Source organism: Xylocopa sonorina, chromosome 10, assembly GCF_050948175.1.
Source record: "Xylocopa sonorina isolate GNS202 chromosome 10, iyXylSono1_principal, whole genome shotgun sequence".
NCBI lineage: Eukaryota > Metazoa > Arthropoda > Insecta > Hymenoptera > Apidae > Xylocopa > Xylocopa sonorina.
In genome coordinates this window covers 9,000,130-9,022,960 of record NC_135202.1, presented here as the reverse complement: position 1 = coordinate 9,022,960, position 22,831 = coordinate 9,000,130, and the positions used below count along the sequence as shown (strand labels likewise).

Below are 22,831 nucleotides of genomic sequence, written 5' to 3'. Positions count from 1 at the left end.
TCGCACTATTCACATGTCCTAATTCCAGCTCTGACTTTCTCACAATTTTCACAATCCAACCAAGCTATATGCTTACTTAAATTTCTTAATCGAGATAAATGATATTTTCTATCACATTTTTTCGATAATATTGCTGCAGTATTTAAGGGTAAGCTTTCTTTTTTCACGACGACCGCGTCGTTTCCGTGTCACGGCTCCGTCGATCCTCTTTAAGCTCGATGGCCGCGTCCAGCGTCAGCCAGCGCGAAGAAAGGGGTAAGCAAGGAAGGAGATAAGGGCGAAGGAGGATCTCGCTGTTGGCCAGAATCGTAAATCCCGCGGAAATACGGCGCGGAGAGCCGTTAAGCGTGTACAGCCCGTGCATTTTCACGTTCTTACGCTCGGACTGCAAAGTCAGCGCCGCGTGGTCGCTGAGAAAATTGAAATCGAGGCTTACGAGAGAAAGAAAACGTCCCCGTAGCATTATAAAAAAAAAGAATAATATTCACAATCGAGTCAAATTGGCCAAGTTAACCTAACGATCGCACAGATTACTCTTTACCGACAAAAAGCAAGTCTAAACGGGTCCTGAAAGGAACTATTGGCCTCGAAACAATTGAACGAGCCGACGAAAAACGTTCGACCGATCCTGAACGACTTTTAAACGCCGCGAGCGCAACCAGCAACCCTTAATAACGTCCCTCCCGTGGGGGACGAAACGTTGCAAGTTATAATTGCGGCACATGCTGCATACGTTAGCTGGTCGCTGAGCTTGTAAAACCGCGACTACAGCCGCAGCCATCCTCTTCCCGGTTCCTGTCTCCGTCTCTTTATCACCCCCGCGAACTGTCCAGGGAACTATCAAGCGCTCACTCCGCGGCGAAACTAGCCGGGGAACACCGCCATTATACAGGCAACCGCGGATTTATTGCCGTTGTTTTTGTCGTGCAACGGCCGCGGTACAGCGGCTCATTTGGAAACTTCGTTCGCTCGTTTCAAGAGGAGACAGGGGTTCCGTCATTTTTTATTCCTTTTTTTCTCTTTTTTCCCTTTTTTCCCGCCACCCCTCAAGCGTGGATATCGTAGCTATTGTACACGGGACGAGCAATTCGGGGATGGGACGATGTCGAACCGCGGTGAGTTATTCGTTTCACCTTTCACGATGGGGAGAAAAGTTTCTTTCCAATGGCTGGGGGGTAGTTTTCGTTACGCGAAAGTATTCGACGAGGGTGAAACTTGCGAGGCGTAATTTTAAGATTATTTCTGATACGTCATTGGGTTAAACGAGTGCTGTTTGATTGATCGAAGGAGTGTAAGCGGTTTTAATGAAACGTTTGACTTGGTATCGTCGAAGTTTCGCATTGAAAAATTTCTCGTCAGGACGCGTGCGTGTGTCTTTTAATTTACCGTTGAACGTTTCATCGGAAACGTACGTACGAGCCCACACACGGTCGTAAAAGTGTTGCAGGGGAGACTGTAATTTGGCAAACTTCCTATTTTACCGTAACTCGGTCCTTTAAGCCACCGCGACATTTCCCAACAAGCTCTTTGTACACTTTTTGAAAGGAAACACGGTTTCCTGTAAAATTTCCTGGCGGGCATTCTCGTTTCTTACGGGTAGATACATATTTTCCTGCCGGATCGCCGCGTATCCGTTCCAAAAGCAATTTGCCATGAAATAGCAACGCTCATTCGTAACAAGTATCAGCGAAAGCTCGGTAAGCGCCCGTGGGATTTTCCCAAAGGGGCCACCACTACCTTCTCGAGCCACTGTTCGCAAAAAGCGAGCCAATTTTTATAGGAACATCATACAAGAACCTGATACCACTTCCTAACCATCTCGCGTGAAATATACACGCTTAGATTCCTTGCGAAATACCAATATATATATGCTTACATCGCGTTACCACTCTGGAGAACCATTCTCTTTTCAGTCGACTCTGTTTTATACTCTATCCCTCTATAACGCTCTGCGTACACACAAACGTAAGCATGCGTGCACGATTAATATTCGTTCGACAGTGCAAAGATAAAAGAAATTGGACGCTCTGACAGAATTCCATTCGCGTGGATTCTGCTTCTGTTTTCTCGCCTCGCAGAGAATAAAACTCGATGTTTGGTATTCACGTTTCTCCTCGCGAAAGAAAAAAGAAGAGATCGCATTTCAAAATCGAGAAGAAATAACAGGTAAAAATGGCAAACTCCTTGAAATTCTGTGCTTCGAAACCAGACACCTTCGAGATCGCTTAAAGCACGTTCAGAAACGAACGTCTAAGGCACTTCGAGTCGAGTGTATCCCGCGATCGCTTCTGCTCGCTATTCGTTAATCGAACATTAATCTTCGAGGACGTGTAGCGCGCGATAACACCACCCAGGAAGTGTATTAAGCCTGACTGGGGTTAATCCGGATCGAGCCTTCTGTTCCCGGTAAAACGAGGGAAAGGATCAGCCAGGAGGATCGAGCGTGTCGGTGTTTCGCGCTAGTAGGGAAAACACGTTGTCGCGCGAGCGTACAAAGCCGATTCCTTACCATTCTATCGTTTCTTTCTTTCTAATCGCGAGAATCGCCACAGAAATAAATGATAAACAGACTCTCTTTTACGTCTCGTTCGACAAATCAATTAGCCTCGAATATAAAATATTAACAAGTATTTTCTGATCATCCTAATTCGTATAATACTTATTTATCTTCCGCTGATACCTGGACATCGAAGTAATATCTGCCAGCCGATACTTCACGCGAATCGTTCGACAGAGTAAAGGAGCAAAGCGTTTCTAAAGAGTAATGAATCGACCTCTTTCTCTAGTGGACAACAGAAGAAGACAGAGGAGAAGATTCTTCACGAGCGAAGTAGACAAACATTAAACGAAGTTAAATTAACCGGGCAAGCAGTTCCTCTGAAATCTGTTCTACTTATTGGCATTGTAACTTCCGTAGGGTGGAAAGAAACAGGGAAATACAGCCGTGGCTGGTACGTGACTGAACTAAGGAGAGCCTTCGCATTAATATTCCAGTATCGTAGGCTCGACACCGTATTGGAGATGATAGAACGTCTTACCATTTCGACCTATCATCCTCGAAGATAATAACAGCAGAAAAATATGTCAAAACGACGAATCCATTCCCAAAGCGATTCTCCAGCCTGAAACGTATGAAACTTTGCGCTGAATTTCCAAGTGAAACTCGATCGTAGCGGACCCTTGGAGTGTCCTCTTAATGCGAGAGCAGCACTACGACTGTCCAGGGATGGAATGCCCGGCGAGGGCATCTCTATGAACCCGGCTTAATCCGATCTCCAACTTCCGGCTGTTCCACGCGACGACACAAAGCGAAGGAGGAACGATCAGCGCGTGATCAGACGTCCCGCGGGGTGGCTACGACTGCTGGATACTTAAGGCGCGTCTTCTCGCCCGTGTAATTAAGCGGCGAAATAATGGAGAACGCGACAAAGGCGGCCATTAGACCTAGCGCGTGGCTTCCGCCGGTTTTCGGGACAAAGGCGTTTTTGCGTGGACACTTTGCTTCGAAGAGACGCTACGATTCGCGCGTGCAGATACGCGCGCGAAAATAACGGACGAGCGGAAAGAGTTACCGTTCTCGTTGCTAACTTAACTATTCACGCCGCTCCTTTCATGCTTCCTGCGCGATATTTATGCGAGATGTGTATTATATATCAAGATAACGTTGCAGGCAGATCTCGAGACGAAACCAGGGCAAAAAGCAGGCGGGACGAAAAACTCACCGTTCAGCGCGGCTTCGAGACCGCGTAACCTTCCAACGATGGGAGCCAGTTGTGATTTATTTTGCAGAGACTGGTCCTCGCGTTGCTCGCTGAGCGCACGATCCAACAGCCTCTGCGCTTCCTGTTCCTTCAACGCGATCACCTCCTCAAGGTAGTCGGCGTGCACCTGCTGCTGCAGCTTCAGCTGCTCTCGTATCTTGTCGTTGGACTTTTTCTGCTCCTCCAGCAGCTGCGACGGAAAAGAAAAAGGAACGTACGTTAGATTAACTCCTCGTCGAGCGACGTACAGCGGATATTTCTGTTCGAGAACGGTCGCGGAGATCGAGCGAATTCGGGAACGTGGCGAAGATGCGAGACAAAGCGTGACAGTCGACGAAACTACCCCTTATATTTCAAGACACACGCTTTTCGACAGCGGGGGCGTAAACAAACACAAAACAACCCAGTTCGTCGTGCAAGGAAAAAAAAAGGGGAGGGACACATGTGTGCACGTGTAAACGTGAACATACGTGTGTGTATTCTTTCACGTGCTGCGCCCCTTTGTTTCGTGTTGTTCCGCGTTGAAGATTGAACGTAGCGAAGCCTTATTTCCGCGAGTCGAGTCTACAAGACGTAAGATATAAGGGCGACGAGGACTGGCTTTCAACGGGATCGGAATTATTAAGCTCAGTCGCGGGATATGAAACATTTTCCACCGCGTCAGACGACTCGTCTCGCCCTGCCAACGGGAACCCCGCGGTAGCCATGTTGCGAAATTAAACTGGTCCTCGCGAGGTAATTATTAGTTTCTTGCACTAAATTAAATACCTCGAAGATAGTCGAAAAGAATGGAGAAATTTTTCATTCAGAAAGAGTCTCAATTGAACAACTTTTACCTACATGGAAAATCCCAGTATCGAGGAATACTTGTTCAAGTGACAGAACTCCAAGGAATAAGAATGCTTCTGTGTGCTGAAGCGAAACCACCCTTAGCCACGCAACGTTGACCATCGAGTCGATATCAAACGATTTCTCGTCGACACAAGAACCTTGTTTACCCAGGATACTTAGAAATGTATCATGTGCAAAGGTGAGCAATAGTTCTGGGCTATTAGCTCTAGTAAGTAGTAGTGACAGTGGATGAAGACGTTTTCTATCAGATTCGTCGTTTCTTTAATTGGAGCGCGTTTCTGGTTGATACGAAACGTCGAAAAAAGTGTGAAAAGCGTGGAAAAAGAAGGGATGACGGGGGGACAAAACGAAAAATATGATTCTTGGCTCCCCCAGCAATGTTTCCCACGCCGCGGAAATTAAATTAAACGGACCAGTGACCGTGCACGCGAGCCGCAGGGAAATGGAACGTGGAAAAAAAAGGGAATAAAAGTATACACATCGAAGCCGAACAAAGGCCAGTTTCATCGACGCGATGAAACAATCCGCGGGGCGAGCGATGCTAATCCAGAGCGTCGTTCCTCTAATCCGTTTTGAAAAATCGGAACCAGCCTGACGGTCCGCTTGGCGGACCATCTGCCGCGATAACTGCACGCCAAAATGGAACCCACGGTCTGCTCGAGTTCCTCGATTACGCCGGAGAGGAGCTCGATACCACTGGCATAGAGATGCTTCGATTCGCACGGCGGTATCGTTTGATCGTGTGATAAAAAAAAAGCGTGAGAGAAACTGGAGTATTTGTTAGTGGCTTTCGATTTGGTGTTTCGCATGAAATACTGAATTGTTGGCGTTACCTCAATCTGGGAAATAAAAGGTGCGAGTGTTCAATAAAATCGCAATAATTCTTGGTTTTGTAATGAAAAGAATATATATTGGCTATGCCACATCGATCGAAGTATCGTATTTCTCGAGTTTTCCAAGCTTTTGACGACGGAGAGATGAGAAAATCGACAGATATGGTGCTTCGAGGGGTGAACGGTACGTCCCAAGAGTTCCTTAGCGAAATCGACTGGAAGGGTCGGTTTTAATAACACAAACGGCCGTGGAATCGACGCTGGACGATCGATACGTCCATTTCCTATCGGCGCTTGAAAAGATATCCGGCCGTGATAGTTTCAGTTCGACTGAAACCCCTGGCCTGGTGTCGATAGCCGCTAGTCGAGCGCAGCACCCCCATCGACTCGATATTTTAATATTCAACGATCCCCGATTCCACGTGAACTTCTAAACCGACGAGAAGGGCGGTAAAAAAAGTCTCGAACAGCGAAGAGGGTTTTTGACACCCCCGATATTCTATATCCGAGGGAATTTTCGTTGAGATCTATTGACAAAGAGGTGGAAAAGTTTTGGGGGCACCAAAACTGACTTAAAAGTCAAAGTTCGGGAACTCTGGCCTACGTATCGCGAGAAAATGTCGCGGATTGTGCACCTTGTTATTTCGTTGGAATTAAGGGAGAGCTGAAGTGTGTTAAAAGAAAACTGAGAAACGAGACACGCGCCACGATAGCAAAGTATGTGGAAATTACTTAACGTTTAAATTATTACACACAGTTTACGGTTAAAAGTGTGTCAGACAAATGTGGTAAGACAAAGAATTCGATAGGGAATCACAAAAATATTTCGCAAATTTACAACAGGTGAACGAAACTAGAAGAAACAGAATTTAAGTAGTATAAGCCCACGTATGGTCGGACGATCGATACTCAACGATTTCCAACAGGGATTCCACTAAAAATTTTTACAATTCCCTACGACTCCCCTTCATTTTATAGCCTAAAATACTTCTATCGCAAAAGAACGAACAATGCGTATTCGTACAGAATAAAATTACTGGAACAGGTTCGCAGTGATAAACCCGTAAGATTAACGAAACACCTGCGCATAAATCGTGTTCCCGTCCAGTTTGATAAGGAAAAAAAGCACGTCGGACATAATACCCCGCCATAAAAATGTCAAGCGACCGTTGTACGGTCGTTTCTCATGGCGTTTGGACGTTTCATCGGCTATGTTCGAGCCGATCGATCTCCGCGCGAGCAAATCAACGTCCAGCGCGCGTATCGAATAGCAATTTCGTCGGCACGGCCCCCAAGGAACGCTCGGGACTATTAATGACTCGCGAATTCGTCGTTTTCTGGCAAGTTTACGAGGATAGAACTCGAGGCACTCTGTTCGCACGGCTGCGAACAGGCTGCCTGTTTCTACGAAATCGCCCTCCTCCGTTTCGACTCGATCTTCGCGTCCGTAAAGAGACGGCGAGCAATTTAAATCCCGCTTCGTTATCCCTTCGCGTCGCGTCGATTCGACAAATTTCAAGCTCCAATTAAAAGTCTCGAACGATTAGAAGTATCGGGGGGAGCATTTGGCTCCGTCTTTCGTTTTCTAAATTTCTGTACGGCTGACCTTAACTGAAACGTTTCAGAGTGTAAGGAGTTCGTTGGAGAGGACAGTTGGAAGTTCCTCGGATAAGATTACGTTTTTTATTAAATTCTATGGCACGTGGAGTTTTACGGAAGTGGAACTTTCATTGGATTAAGGAAGAATGAAGTGAGTGTAAAAGGGAGTCGAGCTATTCTTCCGTAATTAGATACACCGAGTTACCTTTTTAAACTAATCTCCAAGATCGGTCGAACGTTGTGACGGTTTAATTAAAAAAGTATAAAACTTGTATCAACTCTCGGATACTTTGATCTCTCCCAGCAACGCGTTACAATATCTTCATTGAACCTCGCAACTGGACAATGCGATTTACTTAAAATTTAATCGCCTATTCCGAGAGAAATTCTCTTTTTTAATTAGCGAACGCGTAGAAAAAAAAGTGATACCAAAACGTTCCGGTTCGATGTGAATCGTGTTAATCGCAAACGCCCGACCTTAATTCGTCGATCCGAGTATCCAAGTCTCATCTTCGAGATAAATCAGCCTGCGACGGGGGGAAAAAAGGCAAACGATTCGAATTGAAATCCCGTTAGCGTGAAATTTTTCTACCCTCTCGGAGACCGTGGTCGGCCCTAAATTATTCCACGCTCCGGCCATAAAGTCCAGACGGCCCAGTAATAGGAGCAGAGAGGACCAATCGATATCCGTTCGAGAACGTGGCGAAGGGGAAAAGATCGAAAACGTCGTGCGATTACATCTGCCCCGCGAACAAGGGGTGGTTAAGGGGAAACACGCTAATGCTCTCGCGCGACGCTTGTCTCGTCGGTATTTTTACGGAAGTCCGATGCTTCCGTCGTAAAAACCGGATATACGAGGCCCCGTCACCTTGGGGTTGTTAAAGATCCCTCGAAGGAAGTTGCGAAACATGCTCCCTCGCCTTCTTTACGGGGTGTCCCACGGATATCCGACATAACTCTCTACACAGTTATTAGCCAGGGGATAGTACGATTTAATGGACGCCAAGGACATTACCATAACCTTACAGATGTAACGTCCTTTTTAACCACTGGATAAACTTTTCGTACGAGTAAAGTTTATGTAGAAATCTTTGAGTACACCCTGTACACGAAGCAGATGGAGTGGAAGTGTTGATACCACGTTACTAGGTACCATAAGCAATTCTCGCGGGAAATTGATAAAATAGAGTTGTTGCGTTGAAATGCCATTAGGTGATGATTAAAAATTTACGTTTGCCTGCATGAGAAACCGTTTAAGAAGAGATGTGGGATACTGATGCGACATTTTTTTCAAACGGACACAAGGAATGCCTTATGCGAGAATGTTAAGTAACAATTCGGTAGGCTACGTAACGTTGAGTACAGCACCTCTTTGTGGCAACGTATGGTAAAAAATTCTCTCTTCCGGTCACACCATTCGCCTTTTCCTCGATTAAGTCGAGTTTGAAATTATTCATGACGTACTACGAACCAAAGCTCACATATTCTTTTTACGGTCACCGAAATTTCTTCGCGCGACGCGGGGAAACGGGAAGCGCCGTGGTTCCAGATCGCATGTGTGGACAAAATTTCGCTGGGATTCCGAAGTCGCACGCGGAAAAAGCGATTCGTCGATATTGCAAATCGGTTGCGATGAATAACTCTTGAAGCTGCTCCGCTCGATCGCGAATCACGAGTTCCTCTCGATTGTTCGAATCCACCATTTCTACCCTCCTTTTTTACGAGTCGCCTGCGGTTTTTACGACTTTTGCATCGGTTCCCGAGATAAATCGTCGTTTAGATGTAAAACGCTTCAGCGGGATCGCTTCGCAGATCGTTTGATAATTTTTCATCTGCTGCTCGTTCCGTTCGAAGCTTTTTGGAGTTTCATTTAACATCAAGGTTCATGTAATTCGAAGAATATGATACGTCTGATTATATTTGCTGTCCATCCAGTGTCTTAAGAGTGTAGTTAATTACAAGTACGAAAAATCCTACGCAGCCGCACATAAGTTGAAGATAATAATCTCTGTCTCCTACCAAAACAAGCAAACAAGCAACTGTATATACAGAATGTACGTCAATAGGCGGGCTCTCGTCCCAAATTCGCGCCACGATCCAGCGACATCCCCGAGTCGCAGCCCCGCAAACGGAATCGAGGGCAAAGGACCAACTTCGTAGACAACTGTGACGACAGTAAGTCATAGTGATTCCTCTGAGGGGGTATATCTCTCGGTGTGACTAGAAGCGTGCACACCGGATATACCGCAAGGCTAGTCTAAAGAGATAATATTGCCAGCCTCTACCGAAATATTGGCCGCGTTCCAAATGGAAATAGATAAAAAGCCCGAAGGGTGGCGGAGTCGTCTCACCGCCCCTCGTCCTACGCCAAACGGACGGATACACCGTTCTCATATACATTCGCAGAGCAGTGGGTGCCACGCCACACCCCACGTGCAGACGCAAACGCGCACATATAAAATAAAGTGTGCATGCAACGTGGTATGCGCCACGAGCTCTTCCAATGCCAAATTCTCTCTTCGTGTACCATGAAAACCGTGTGTACCATCGCGCGCGGCTCGATGTTTGCCTTTATGAGACAGCTATCGATTGGATGGCCCCTCGCGTATTAATTCGGAACCCCCCTTCCCCCCCTGAAAACGTATCACAGCGCGACGTGCAACGAGCGTACGCGTTAGCCCGTGACACACCGCAGTTATTGCGGACGACCTTATTATTTTTCGCCGTGGTTCGTAAATAACACCGTGAATGAAAGTTCGCCGCATAATTTTCGAACGCGTGCGAGCATAAATCCGAACTTCCGCGGCATTACGCTGTGAGTTATCGACGCGCGGCGCTAGCGCGACCGCGGCTTTGAATCTCTTTCGCACGCGCCAAAGTTTCGCTTTATTTCATTCGGATATTAAACGAATTAACGCGACCGCAGATACTGCGGGTACGTGGAAACGGTCTGTGTATATATCACTCTGGCACGTAAAAGATAATGCACGGTTATTTTGTGTGTAATATATTCATCGTATTTCAACTGACTTTTCCGGTCGTTCCAACTGGGTTACCGGGACTATTGTAGCACTTTACTTTACTACTTTTCAAAGTCCGCTTCTCTTTATACAACTTGAGTTTTATTTAGCAGTTTGCGATTTGAAAATATATGCGAAAATTCAAACGTAAAAATAACTTCTAAACGGAAGATATCGACGATATAAAGTTAAAGACTCGTACCTTCAATTCGAACTCCTCGCGCAGGAGCAGCTTTTCCTTTTCCAACTTCATGCACACCAGTTCGTTCAATTCTTCCTGCGTCGTCGCATCGCCCATGGATCTCAGAGCTGACTTCAGTCTGTTCTCGTTGATTGTCTGTAACACAATACATGCATATTTGAATTTAATGAATTTGATATCGGATAGATAAAATATATTTACCCTTTGTTTCTCTAATTCCCTCTGCAGGTTCTGCACTTTATTGTACATATGCAGGAAGAATAAATCGAAGGAGTCCTCGTCAATGTCCAACCTCTTCTCGTAAATGTTAATATCTGGGAATAGTATTCGAAGCTCTTCGTTGAGATTTTCGCGGGCTGTTTTAACCTGCTTCCAATAACGTTCAGCCATATTGCCACTCTGTATCTCCAACTCGTATTTCTTCTTCGCCTCATCCACGTCGTCTAAGATTTTCTTGATGTTTCTACGCGCGGCAGTTTTCATGTGTGACGGTGCTTCGAATTTAGGATCGTCGATTAAATTATACATTTTTTTGAGCGATTCCAGCGCTTGATTGGCGTATTCTTCAGCCTCCTCCACGGCCACGTTCCTCTTTTCCGTTGCATCTTTCAATCTGAGATTGAAAATAATTTATTAGAAATAGAATATGCAAAACTGAAGTTATAAAATATACCTGTTCCAGACGGTACTACCAACGGTGGCGTTAACACTCTCGACGACTTTTATCACATCTTGATTGTAATCTTGAATGGCGCACGTTGCTTTTTGATAAGCTGCAATAGCCTTAGATGCAGTATCACCGCAAGAGGTTTCAAGTTCGACAAGACTCTCTGGCATTAACTCCACAGGTACATCCTTAGCGGGTGGCTGAGGTTTCTCGGCCACTAAAATAAAATATTATGTACGTTCATTTACTATAGTAACGAAAAAAAATAATTTTTGTTTCAACGTCGTTATTTCATTGCGTTTGAGAAATGAAAGACCTACCAACTTCAATTTCTTCTCCCTTTTCTTTGCTTAATCTTATTTCAGTATAGGGTTCGTTAATAGGCGGTTCCTTCTTATCAACCAGTGGTACAAAAGCTGGTTTTGGTGCTACAGTACACACGTTTTTATCAAATGTTAGTAAGCAAAATAAATACTATTCTACATGAAAAGCATTTTCATGTATTACGATACTTTTTAATCATATTAGATGTATAGCAATGTACTATGATGTATCATTTCTTTATTTATTATTAGAGCAAGATATTTGCAATAATAGAGCTTTTGAGCTAACTAAACAAGAAAAGAGGAAGGAAAGGGATTTAGGGATTGATAATGGAGCTCACGTATATAATCTTCAAGATTTGTACAATCTAATCTTTTCTGACCTGATTCTTTCTCTGATTCTCCTCCAAAAATGGCATTTATTAACCTGAAACACCAAGAATCCATAAATTAGAGAAAAAAAATAATTGATACTACCATTTAAATAAAAATTAATACACTACTAACTACAGGCAAAACTTACGTCTGTTTTAGTGTTTCAAAGAATGTACGTATGAAATCAAAATAAGATGATTCCTCCTGAAAGATGATCTGAATCGTCTTGTCCGTGCCGGGTACCCAGCCTTCCAGATTCGCACGGAACGCAGGATCATGTTTCGCATAAAATAATACACCCGTTGCTCCTATTGCCACAGCAGTTAACGTTAACAGTGTTCTTGATCCTTTACCACTTTTTTCACTTTAATAATAAACATCGTACAGAACATTAAAATATTTATACCTCTATCTCTTATCGCGATATATATTGAAACACAAAGTTAAGGTATAACGAATTAAGTCATGCATGCAATTCCGTTATGTAACGCGTAAAGACAACGCACTAAGGTTTATAAATTATGAATACCTCCTCGATGAATCTGTTGAATACCTATGTCCAGATATTCTGGACATAAGTTTGACATCCTTGAAATACCTAGAACATACAACTGCGTTCGCACAAAAATATCCTTACTTTCACTGATTGGTACGATATTCACAAAATTGTGCTCAAAATTGCACAGACGAATATACGCAAGTTTATTTTTAGTTGTATCATCGATTCCAACACATGTCACAGAGCCGTTCAAAATAATGATTATGCAACAGTTTCGCAAATGAATACCGACAGATTCCCACGTGACGCATTTAAATACACTAAAAGATAGAAACGAATCGAGCAAAGTATCCTTAACAAACATAACCTAACCTCAAACTAAAACGACGATAAACTCGTCGTGTATAAATGAAACTGACGCTTGTTAAAGCGCGGTATACACAGAATTCAACGATAAACAACGATCTGTGGTCTCCTCTATCCAAAACGTCGACTCGAACCATGTCAAATTTGACAATCGAGGTTACGCGTTAACAAACAATTCGCACGCTCACCTGCATTCTGGGTCGAATTTAACACGTGCACGCGTCTCGTAACACCTGGTTGTCAAATAGAGTCTGGAGGATCCATGCTTTTTCACCTGAAAGGACAACGGTGTCGATGAGATCGTCTGGAATTATGTAAGCTCCTAAATTTAAGCCATCTTGCCACGCGAGGCGGGCAACCTTGGTCTTGTCCGCAGGAATATTCACTGACAACTTGCAAGACCGTCGTCCTCGCGACGCGACCGCGATTTCTCGCACGGGTCGCGACTTACGTCTCGCGAGAACCATCGGCGAACGCCCACGGAAATATGAAATATCATCGCGGACGATATCGCGTTGGATGACGACTATCAGCGCGTAGCGAACGATCGTTCACTCGCACGATCCCTTCTTCGCGTGTATCGTTGAATAATACGCGAAACGCGAGACCCGTCGAACTCACGCCGTTGCGATCGTTCAATTTCCACTTACTTTACGTACCCCATTCAGACCGTTGCACGGAAATTTTAATCCAATTCGGAACATCTTTCGGGTGGCCGGTCAGGCAGCCAAAGGAAAAAGGGAACGACGGCACAAAACAGCTGGTTACCGACGGAACGAGACGGAAAAGAAGAATGTTGCGTATTGTTAGCGCCGCTGTCCGGGGTATGTAACTGGAATTCAATCGTAAGGTCCGCCGCCGCTTCGCTCTTCTAGACCGAGCGATAGTTTGGTGGCTTCATTTTCAACTATTATTCGTTCGTGTTCAATGAGTCGTTGCACGATTATCGTTTCGAGTTCGTGCCCCGTTAGGTTATGTTCTGTTTGGTCGGCGAACCATCTTTCGACCAGCTGACAGACGGAACACCGTGGAACTGTGACCAGGGGCGCGCATTTGAAATAGTCAAACTGAACGAACCGCGGTGGGATTTTAATTTCTTCTAAATAATTACTCGTTACTTTTTATTTTCGTTTCAGATATTGCTTTGCGAGCTAATGCGACCGGTTTAACAGGTTCTCTGATCTCTAAACAGTTTCCAGTTACACAGGCTATCAAGCAACGATTCTTTGGCGCGTTTTCTTCTACCATAAATAGATGGGACAATGTCGGTTGCATCAAACAGAAGGCCTTAATTGGGTATGTGTGTTCAAAGTACACTGTATGAATATTGTGTAATGTTAAGCTAACAATATAATTATAATTTGCAGTCGAACTGAGACGAACAACGTTGCACCTGTAACATTAACACTTATCCCAACTTCTGTGAGAACGATTACAAAGTTTTCTAGGCAAAAAGGGAAGAGAAAATCCGCGAAAGCAGTAGTCGACAGATTTTATAGATTGAATTGGTAAGATCTTGACTTACGATGAGCGTTATGTTACCACATAATGCAATATATTTATTAATGCTGATTCTAGGGGCATATGGATAAGAACGCGCGCTGGACGTAAAAAGAGTATCTGGAGAAAATCTTTAAGGAATAAGTACAAAGCGAAACAACATGTCTTCTGTAATGCCACCCAGTCCACTTTATTGGACAAAATGGTGACAAGATATTGGAGAAGACCGCACTATTACGTGGACGATCCTTACAATCCATACCACGCACGCGAGGAGTTCCCCTTTACAAGAAGAAAACCACGACCGCTGTAAAATAGTATGATTGGTATAAATATCGTTGAAGAAACCTACGTTTGAAAATAAAGAAATTACACCCTCCCTTGTCGTTCTTAAACTATCTTCAATCATCCGAAGTTAGTATTCGTTAGTCGTTCGTAGTCGCGCCCGCTCGTCGATCATCTCGTCTATCAAAATTTTACGAGGTGGTTCGATCGGGTCACGATCGAAATATATTAATAATTCGTCGACCATTGAATGGAAATGTTGATCAAATCGATCACCGTCCACTTTCAAAGCTAAATCATTTTTTTTTTATCGAGATCACGTGGCTTCCCCCACCACGAGTCGAGACCGCCTAGAGTGGCGTAATGTGTTCAGTTGTAGTTCGTCCTTCGCGGCGAGTACTTTATCTTCCTTACTCGCCGGTAGAACCCTAAATTTTTATTTTTCTTATCCGCAAGACTCTATCGTAACATCGTCTCGCGATCAATCCTGTGACCGTTTTATCTGCCGCAGAAAATGCCTTATCGTTGCAAGTTGCGATCACTCAGCAAAGCATGCTTCGTCTTCAGAAACTCGTGCGTCGAGAAGAGTAACGCGCATTTCGCCGCGAGCACACCCGGCAGGAATTTCTCTACCAGTAACGCAGTCGACATGAGGTGAGTCGAGACCCAGCTGAAATTTAAATCCGATTAACGATGAAACAGCGATTCGTGGGCCCAATTGCGATTACCCAACGACGGTTGAACTTCGCGCCTAATTTTTGATTGGCCTAAGTTAAGTTTCGGTCGTTACACGTTTTTCTATTTACCCTTCCACACGCGTCTAATCTCGGACGCATTGATTTACCTGTTCGAAAATGGCCAGCGGTGTTAATAGACACACGCGCGTGCCTCTTCGATGAGAATTTTTGCAACTTAAATTGGGACACGGTTCACTTGGTTTCGACGTAGAGAATTTGAAAGACGAGAGCGAGGCTGGTTCGTGTCGCACAGGTGATTTGGTCATCGTATGGAGAGATAAAATGCGACGGATGAAGAGCAGTGTTGCACAGGAAGGGGTTCACAGCAGTGGGTTTATGAGATTAAGTCCAGACACGTTTTCGTGTTTCGATGAACCTTTTTGGTATCGATTGCTACAAGATCTATAATTGCGTGGAGCAGTTATGTCGAGGAAACCATAGTTTTTTTTTCTCTTTTTGACGAAGATCGAACAGCGATTGATTCAATTGAAATATCAGAAATCGTTCGATTTGGCATAATTATGTCATCGACACTGAGCAGGTCTGAATTCACATACTTTCGAGACTCTGTCCGCGCTGAACTTAGCCGCGTGAAAATACACCGGTCAAGGGGACATTTATCAACATAACTGTCGTATTATTTCAACGACGTAGCTCAAGAATAACAAAAAGCTCTAGTGCTAACCTGATAAAAGAAAAACAAACGTTTTACTTCTTTATCGCTGTTGCTAAAAAGACATTTCAATGCTGGTTGCGTATAGCATGAAGTAAGGCGCGATATATCGTCAAACCTTGCGTACTACGATGCAGATATTCCAAGATACTTTGCTCCTCAGAGTATTCGTTTACCAACAATTTAAATGAATATTATATGCAGGAGTATATATTACTCCATCGAACGAAATATTGTCATAGATTTAGTAGTCGAAAGTATGAGTTAACGACGATTCTACTACTAATTAGATGACTCGTGTCTGACACTAATAGGACCCTTCTACTTACTCTCTAGAGTTCTCCAATTAGTATACAAGTTAAGTCTATCCTACCTTGTGCATCGGAAAATTTGTCAGGCAAGTCTGTCTCAAATATTCTAACAGATATTCTACGTATTATCAACTAATTTTTTAGGACATACGTCGCTCGTGGTACTTTCCTGTTGGATGGCATTAATCTTGTATGAACTCATAGCCGACACAACACAGATGGCAGCAAAATCGCTGATAAACACATCTAAATGTTCAAGACTAATATCCGAATTACAGTTCCCTATTATTTTCCATTTTAATCATTTGTCAATTTCAAAATACACATTCACGATTAACTGACCGTACATTAGTTTCGATAAATCCATGATCAATAGTTGTTTCAGTCATAATAGTCAATAAACCTTTTCAAATCTTATCACATTGTAAACTTGGACTTAGGGTATTGACTGCGACTGATAAGCCTAACCGTGACACTCTTAATTAGAGCTGTTAGAACATATGTTAATCGTGGATATAAGTAACACTGTAATACATACGCGTAAGTTTTTAAATATAGCATCAAATTTTGTTTGCGTATAAATTGTATTTTTATGTACAACGATTACGGTTTGCTAGTTCGTGGAAACAGATATTATCTCGATTATTTATTTGCTCTTTTATCTCGCGTTTATCGTTCGGTCCCGGTCCATTTTTCAAAGCAGTTATTAAAATACTGGTAAACAAAAATATTAGAGTAGGTATCGTCGTTCGCGATAATCGTACCCCTTTATCGTGTCCCACTTGCGCACTTTTCAGTCACTATCATCGAAATACAACTAAATTTACGCGTTAAACACTTTGTCGCTATTTCACAGAGAAGCAAAGAGACAGAGAGAAAGAATTCATTATCTAATCCACCTATATTCATTCATTGATACTCGCAGAGATCTAAAGTTTGATTAGAATACAACTGCTAATAGACTCGCAAACACACCTCGAATCACTTTCATAATAATATACAACCCGTTAATTTATTTAAATTTATAAAACCTTTTACGCGGATAGTTTTCAACCGATCACATACAGCTGATGTGTACGTAAGCGCTGTAATAATGAGGAGCCTTGAGATCTTTTTTGTTTTACTTGGCCAGGAGAATTGCACTCAAGAGGTGAATTCGTCTTTGCTTTCGCGCAGAACCTGTTCGTCTCGACGAGCGTCGTAACAATGTTGCAAAAATCGCTGATCTCAAGAGTTCTACTCTGACCCCAATCATTTTAGCAGACTCATTACTCTTGCGATAACATTTATCCGTCGTTTTTCAATTTAGGTTCGTTCAGTTCACCGGGAAGAATGGCGGGCCGCAACACTTGGGGGTGCAACTTGCCCAGGGTGGCGACGTGATCGCCGTTTCCGCAGTGGACTCGAGGATCCCGAACACGTTGAAAAAGTTCCTGGAGGGTGGCGACGATCTGCTGAAGAAAGCCAGAAGGTAGACGCGACACCACCAAGGGTGGCAGGGTTACGATAAGCTTCTCGTTATCGCGAGCTGTCGTGGCATTGATTAGCATGGGCTATTAATTAGCATACCCGAATGACGCAAAAGTATCGACGCGAGGAATTGCGATAACTCGTGATTTTTACTTAGAACAGCGTTTCGCGAGGACGGTGAACGAAAAAGGATTGCGTTACCACATTATTTGATTTCATGTTTCATCACTTTGTTCCCAGGGAAGACGAAGAGGTCGACATGTTAACCTTGGTAGAGAGGTTCGCGCTATTGAAAGAGTTTAGTATGAAAACAACTCTCTGTACACTGTCTGAACCCTCTGAATTAAGCCACCCCCGAGATAGTATTAATCCATTGTATTCGCCTTTTTCTCTGTGTATGCCTGGACAATCGAACACCCTTCGCGTACAAAGGCGAGCAGTGGTTCTGGATCTACTAGTCTGATCAGTGCAGTAGAGTAGGCAACAGCAGCGGCTATCCAATGAGAAGCGATGGCAGTAGATACAGCCATTTCTAGTAAGACATCCGCGCCACGCGTTTCCGTTAGCGAAACTAGTAGAAGCAGAATTATTTGTCTCGTTTACACATCTATCAGGACTGATTCGCGAACAACTTCAGATTGCGTAGAGCAAGAAAAAGAATAGAATTCCACGGTGTAAGAAGATTAAGAAGCAACGAGTTAATAAAATAATATCTTTAATGGTACCAATAAAGATAAAAATGCCGCTGATATTCGCGCGAACACCTCTTGCATGCTTCAAGCATCTCTCGTGAATAATTTCTTGCATCGAAGGCGTCGCTTTCGATCGCTGATAGCGTCAGATGCCTGTCGCATTATCGTTCACTCTATCGGTCGTATCTTGTTTTCGCGGAAAAACGAGCAAACCGGATGAGAGACGCTTGAAAAGCGTTGTTCTCTCGCAAGCGGTAATTGGCTGGCCTCGGAGGCTCGATCGCGGTTGTCGATCATATTTTTCCTGTTTGCGAACGATTCGTGTTTGAACATTGTTATATCTATCGGATGCTCGAGTTACATGATTGGATTGGTGCTTTGAAGTACCGATATGGAACTGGTGGCCATGGAATGTGAAAATAATACGTCGCCAACTGATATTTAAAGCTATTTCTTGTAAGAGAGAGAAAGAGAGAGAATGCTTTAAAGAGAATGTTTGACAAACTATAAGCTATAATTGTATACCTTTGTAAAGCACTATCGACTAAGTAGCTTCGGTATCTCGAGATAAGACCTCGTAAATACACTTAATACTACACACACACTTCACGCCACTTGCATGGTGTTTGCCATTGAAAATCGAAGATTGAAACTGACGCAAAAATTTGATGACGCGATTTAGAATTTTTTTACGGATCGTCGAACGCAAATGCTATTAACTTAACCAGATGCTTGTTCGAGCGCCAATTGGCGAGCTCGCAAGCCCTGGGTCAGCTTGAAACTTTCCCCGGATGTTGGGCGCCTCTGAATGAAAACGCGTCTACAACCTTTTCGATCATCCTGATGTGATCGAAGATGCGTGCAGAGTTTCCTCTAACTTACGAAACCAGTTTCCCGCGGAGAAACTGCAGGATCGAACAATCGTTGGACAATTTCCTGTTACGCAAGAGAACTATAAACTACTTTGAACTAACCCATTGTTAACGTCACCTGAGGAGTTGTTTGAATGTTAATAATAATCTTACCAGGTGCAGAAAGAATGTATCGATAACAGAATGACGTAGAGAGTTTGGCAGAGAGCTGGCAGAGCTGGGCAAAATGTTGTTAAAACCTGTCGACTTATCTTACTCGACTTCAACTTCAATTGCGAAGTTGAGGTTTAAAATACTAATGTTTGAACGAATCGACGTCGTCGAGAAGAGTCGAAAGCGCAGTTTAAACGCAGCTCAGCTCTGCCATTCGACAAATATTTCCGTTCATAACGTGAACGAAAAAAATTGCAGAATAGTGGCAGAAGGACGCAGCGTGATACCGGAAGTGGAGGTGAACTTTCTGCCGCCAGTCACGCGAATGGACAAATTGGCATGCGTTGGACTGAACTACATCGGCCACTGCAAGGAGCAAGGTTTATCGCCGCCTGAGACACCGGTGATATTCAGCAAATTCCCAAGCAACATCATCGGACCTCGCGACAACATCATGCTCCCTCCGATCTCGGATGTAAGTTCAAGAACGATCGCGGATGAAAGCGCTCTATCTCTGTTTGCGTAGCCATGACCGCCTCTATACTTAGCCGAGACAATTGCATAACGAGTTAAACGGACTTTCAAACTAATTATAGAACCGATCGAGTGCTATATGCATCTACGAAAGTATGAGAATCTTTGGTTAACAGGCGAATACCTAGTTTACCGACCGAACCGATGCACGGAGAAAGTTGCCGTGTCTGTCACGGAATGTAGTCTCCCCTTCTTTCATTGCTCTCACAATTAGAGGAATTACATGGATTTCGTTGCAGTGAATATTCAGAGGAAAAACGCTAAATCACAGCGAGGTCAGCGACACGAGTTTGCGTAACCGATGAACGATCGGGAAACGTTTAGCAATTCTCTTACGCAAGGGAGAGATACCAGTTCTTATCTAATCGTCCTAGTCAATTATTTAAAAAAATTTATGACGCTGTTATCTAATGCACTGCATACTGCGAGGCGTTGTATATTCATTCGTTGTTTCTATTACGATTGTTCCTATAGAAAGTTGACTGGGAAGCCGAACTGGCGATAGTGATTGGGAAAAAATGCAAGGCGTTGAACAACGACGAGGGAGAGGACTGTATTTTCGGTTACACAGTGGCGCAGGACATCACGGCGCGGGATTGGCAGAAATCGAAGAGGAACGGCGGCCAATTTCTGTTGGGTAAAGCGATGGACACGTTCTGCCCGCTGGGGCCGGCTGTTGTCACCAAAGAGGCTGTTTGTGACATCAACAATCTCTCTGTAAAGACGTGGGTGAATGGTAACATCAAGCAAGAAGGCAACACGAGCGAGTTGATCTTCAAGCCTCACGAAATCGTCGCCTATATCTCACAGTACGCGCTGTTCAGCACTTTTTTTATAATCGAGTCTAACTATTAATCATGCAGCACTGTCCCACTAAAATCTAAGATCTTTCAAGCTCATTGGAGCATCGAGCATTCATGATGACCATGTAAATTGTGGTTTTCAGATTCATGACCCTTTTACCAGGAGATGTGATTCTGACGGGTACGCCAGCTGGCGTGGGATTCACTCGCAAGCCACCAGAATATTTACAGGTACAATGGCGAACGTTGACGTTCAGATACGCTATGTAACGTGTTTTGTTAATTGTATATTTGAAGCTATAATATATTTTATGCTTCTGTTTTAAGCGTGGAGACGTGTTGGAAACGGAGATATCGGGTCTTGGTCGTCTGAGGAACAAGGTTCTCTGATCTGACGAGTGGACTATGCCCATAGAAAACGTACGGGAGCGACTCGCCCTGGAAGGAAAAGGAACGTACGTTACAGGAATGGGATCGACGTCGGAACGTCGCTCTTTCACTGGGATTCGTATCGAACTGGTCCGACGAACGATACCGCGAAGAGAACGATACGATTTGGGACACAGAAAACCGCTATGTTCTCGGCTAAAAGATAATTATAACAATAATAATTGAGAGGAGTCTAGTTCGAGCTAAATATTATCGAACTTATTTTCGACGAAACTGAAGCCTAAGCGTATACGCATTCGTACGTCTCACAGCGCCACACTTTATCACAAGCATCACACACGGATCTAACGTACTTGTACAATTAAAGCGAGACTGTTTTTAAACATTTTCACTTGTCCTTTTACGTGTTTTTTTTTTATCGCTATTGTGTTCTTTCTTTTTTACCAACCTCCTTTGGAGACTTGTATTAAAATATTTTTAAACAAACTCAACCAATTGCCTTGTACTTCCGTCCTCTTCGCCTCGAGGAGGGTTATCATTGAACGATCCATTACAAAAATCTGCATTTTCTTCTTCATAGACTTCCTTACAGTCCTCTTCTTAAAAAAATTAGTCACTGTCGACTAGATTGTAATTTCTTCTATATTTCAATAGTTTTATTGTAAGTCCATGTATATCTCAGTAGTTTTATTGCAATTTATTTGATATTTCCTGCTTTAGAGGTAAGAGAGAGAAAGGTATATAAGAAAGCAATAAGAAAGAGTGAGACAGATATTGCCTACCCTATTGAAGAACCTCTGGCGCCATCTCTGTGAAAAGTGCTCAAACTGGTCGCTCAGCATTATCAACAGTGAAGTGAACTACTGAGAACTACTAGCGCCATCTCTGCGGAAAATACTGAAACTAATTACCGACCTAGTTTCAGCACCCTTCCAAGAGATGGCGCTAGTAGTTCTCAGTAGTTCACTTCGCCATCGATAACGCTGAGCGACCAGTTTGAGCACTTTTCACAGAGATGGCGCCACGGGTTCTAAAGTAGAGCAGGTAACATCTGTCTCACTCTTTCTTATAGCTCTTTTATATATCTTTCTCTCTCTTACCTCTAAAGCGGGAGATATCAAACGAATTACAGTAAAACTACAAGCATACCCACTAAATTAAAATAAGACTATTATTCAATTAACATCAGAATAATATTATAACGATATGATGTAGTATTTATTATTTCTATCACTTTAAACTCTCATTTGCAACCGACAATCGCTGTATCCACTTAAATGATAAAAAATAACAAAAGCAAGTACAATCTTACATCTCTGTTTCACGTTAATCTATTTTAGAATCAAAATTAATGAATCGTTTAACCTAATCATTTTTAATATTCGTTTATAACGTGGATGATAGAATATCGTCCAACAATTGACAGGCGGTTATCGACGCTGGAACAGCATCCTCGTGCAGTTCAGGCTGTCCTCTTTCTGAACAGCCACACCTCGCGAAAAATGCGAGACGAACGACGTCTGGTGCGCTGGACGTTAAAGGGCCGCGGAGAGAAGCAGGATAGCCCTGAGGGAAGGCAACGGGTCCAAAGTCTGGTGCCTGGGACTTCATCAAAACGCAGTCAGCGGAGCGCGCAGCCAGGCGCCCCTCGGTTGTCGTCGACAATAGGTCTCACAATGCTACCTAATTCGCAACAATGGCCCCCGCAGCCATATATTAATGGTGCGTGCCCGTATATATTCGCCTGCTGGCATTATATTGTCCTCGAGGAGTGGTAGCGCGCGGCACGCACACTCCTACGAGCTTTGTCAGCTCGGAAGCGGAGGGCGCAAGGGTGGACGCGACTCAATTTCGTGGATGACAAATCGGGCCCGTAACGTTGTCAGGCGACGATTAAAGGGCGCTGCCCACGGC

The 22,831-nt window shown here is 43.7% G+C and overlaps 3 protein-coding genes across 9 annotated transcripts in view; 2 read left to right on the top strand and 1 right to left on the bottom strand.

Moving 5' to 3' along the window:
• Mitofilin (inner membrane mitochondrial protein mitofilin) overlaps nt 1–13,473 on the bottom strand; it is a 31,576-nt gene extending 18,103 nt beyond the window's left edge. For 3 of the 5 annotated variants that reach the window (XM_076903234.1, XM_076903236.1, XM_076903233.1), the window contains exons 1-10: nt 13,148–13,472; nt 12,686–12,771; nt 12,162–12,230; nt 11,781–11,996; nt 11,641–11,684; nt 11,255–11,362; nt 10,941–11,151; nt 10,469–10,880; nt 10,268–10,402; nt 3,723–3,951 (exon numbers count right to left, since the gene is read on the bottom strand). In XM_076903234.1, coding sequence (XP_076759349.1) covers nt 3,723–3,951; nt 10,268–10,402; nt 10,469–10,880; nt 10,941–11,151; nt 11,255–11,362; nt 11,641–11,684; nt 11,781–11,996; nt 12,162–12,230; nt 12,686–12,771; nt 13,148–13,201 — 1,564 coding nt within the window. In that variant the 5' untranslated portion in view covers nt 13,202–13,472. Of the gene's footprint in view, nt 1–3,722; nt 3,952–10,267; nt 10,403–10,468; nt 10,881–10,940; nt 11,152–11,254; nt 11,363–11,640; nt 11,685–11,780; nt 11,997–12,161; nt 12,231–12,685; nt 12,772–13,147 lie in introns of all 5 variants that reach the window. The other 2 variants (XM_076903235.1, XM_076903237.1) reach the window with 2 other exon arrangements.
• Nucleotides 12,630–14,356, top strand: Mrpl35 (mitochondrial ribosomal protein L35). The gene is made up of 5 exons (XM_076903241.1): nt 12,630–12,811; nt 13,221–13,321; nt 13,634–13,793; nt 13,865–14,005; nt 14,076–14,356. Exons 1-5 carry the CDS (start codon nt 12,792–12,794, stop codon nt 14,308–14,310), a joined length of 657 nt encoding a protein of 218 aa, XP_076759356.1. The 5' UTR covers nt 12,630–12,791; the 3' UTR covers nt 14,311–14,356.
• A 371-nt stretch (nt 14,357–14,727) lies between these two features.
• On the top strand, nt 14,728–21,304 carry LOC143428075 (oxaloacetate tautomerase FAHD2A, mitochondrial). 3 transcript variants are annotated; one of them, XM_076902690.1, is made up of 7 exons: nt 14,728–14,936; nt 17,313–17,474; nt 17,714–17,752; nt 19,449–19,665; nt 20,199–20,533; nt 20,671–20,758; nt 20,855–21,304. In XM_076902690.1, exons 1-7 carry the CDS (start codon nt 14,797–14,799, stop codon nt 20,915–20,917), a joined length of 1,044 nt encoding a protein of 347 aa, XP_076758805.1. In that variant the 5' UTR covers nt 14,728–14,796; the 3' UTR covers nt 20,918–21,304. The 3 variants fall into 3 exon arrangements, with proteins under 3 accessions (XP_076758805.1, XP_076758804.1, XP_076758806.1); XM_076902689.1 differs by having other exon boundaries at nt 17,714–17,770; XM_076902691.1 differs by lacking the exon at nt 17,714–17,752.
• The last annotated feature ends 1,527 nt before the right edge of the window (nt 21,305–22,831 follow it).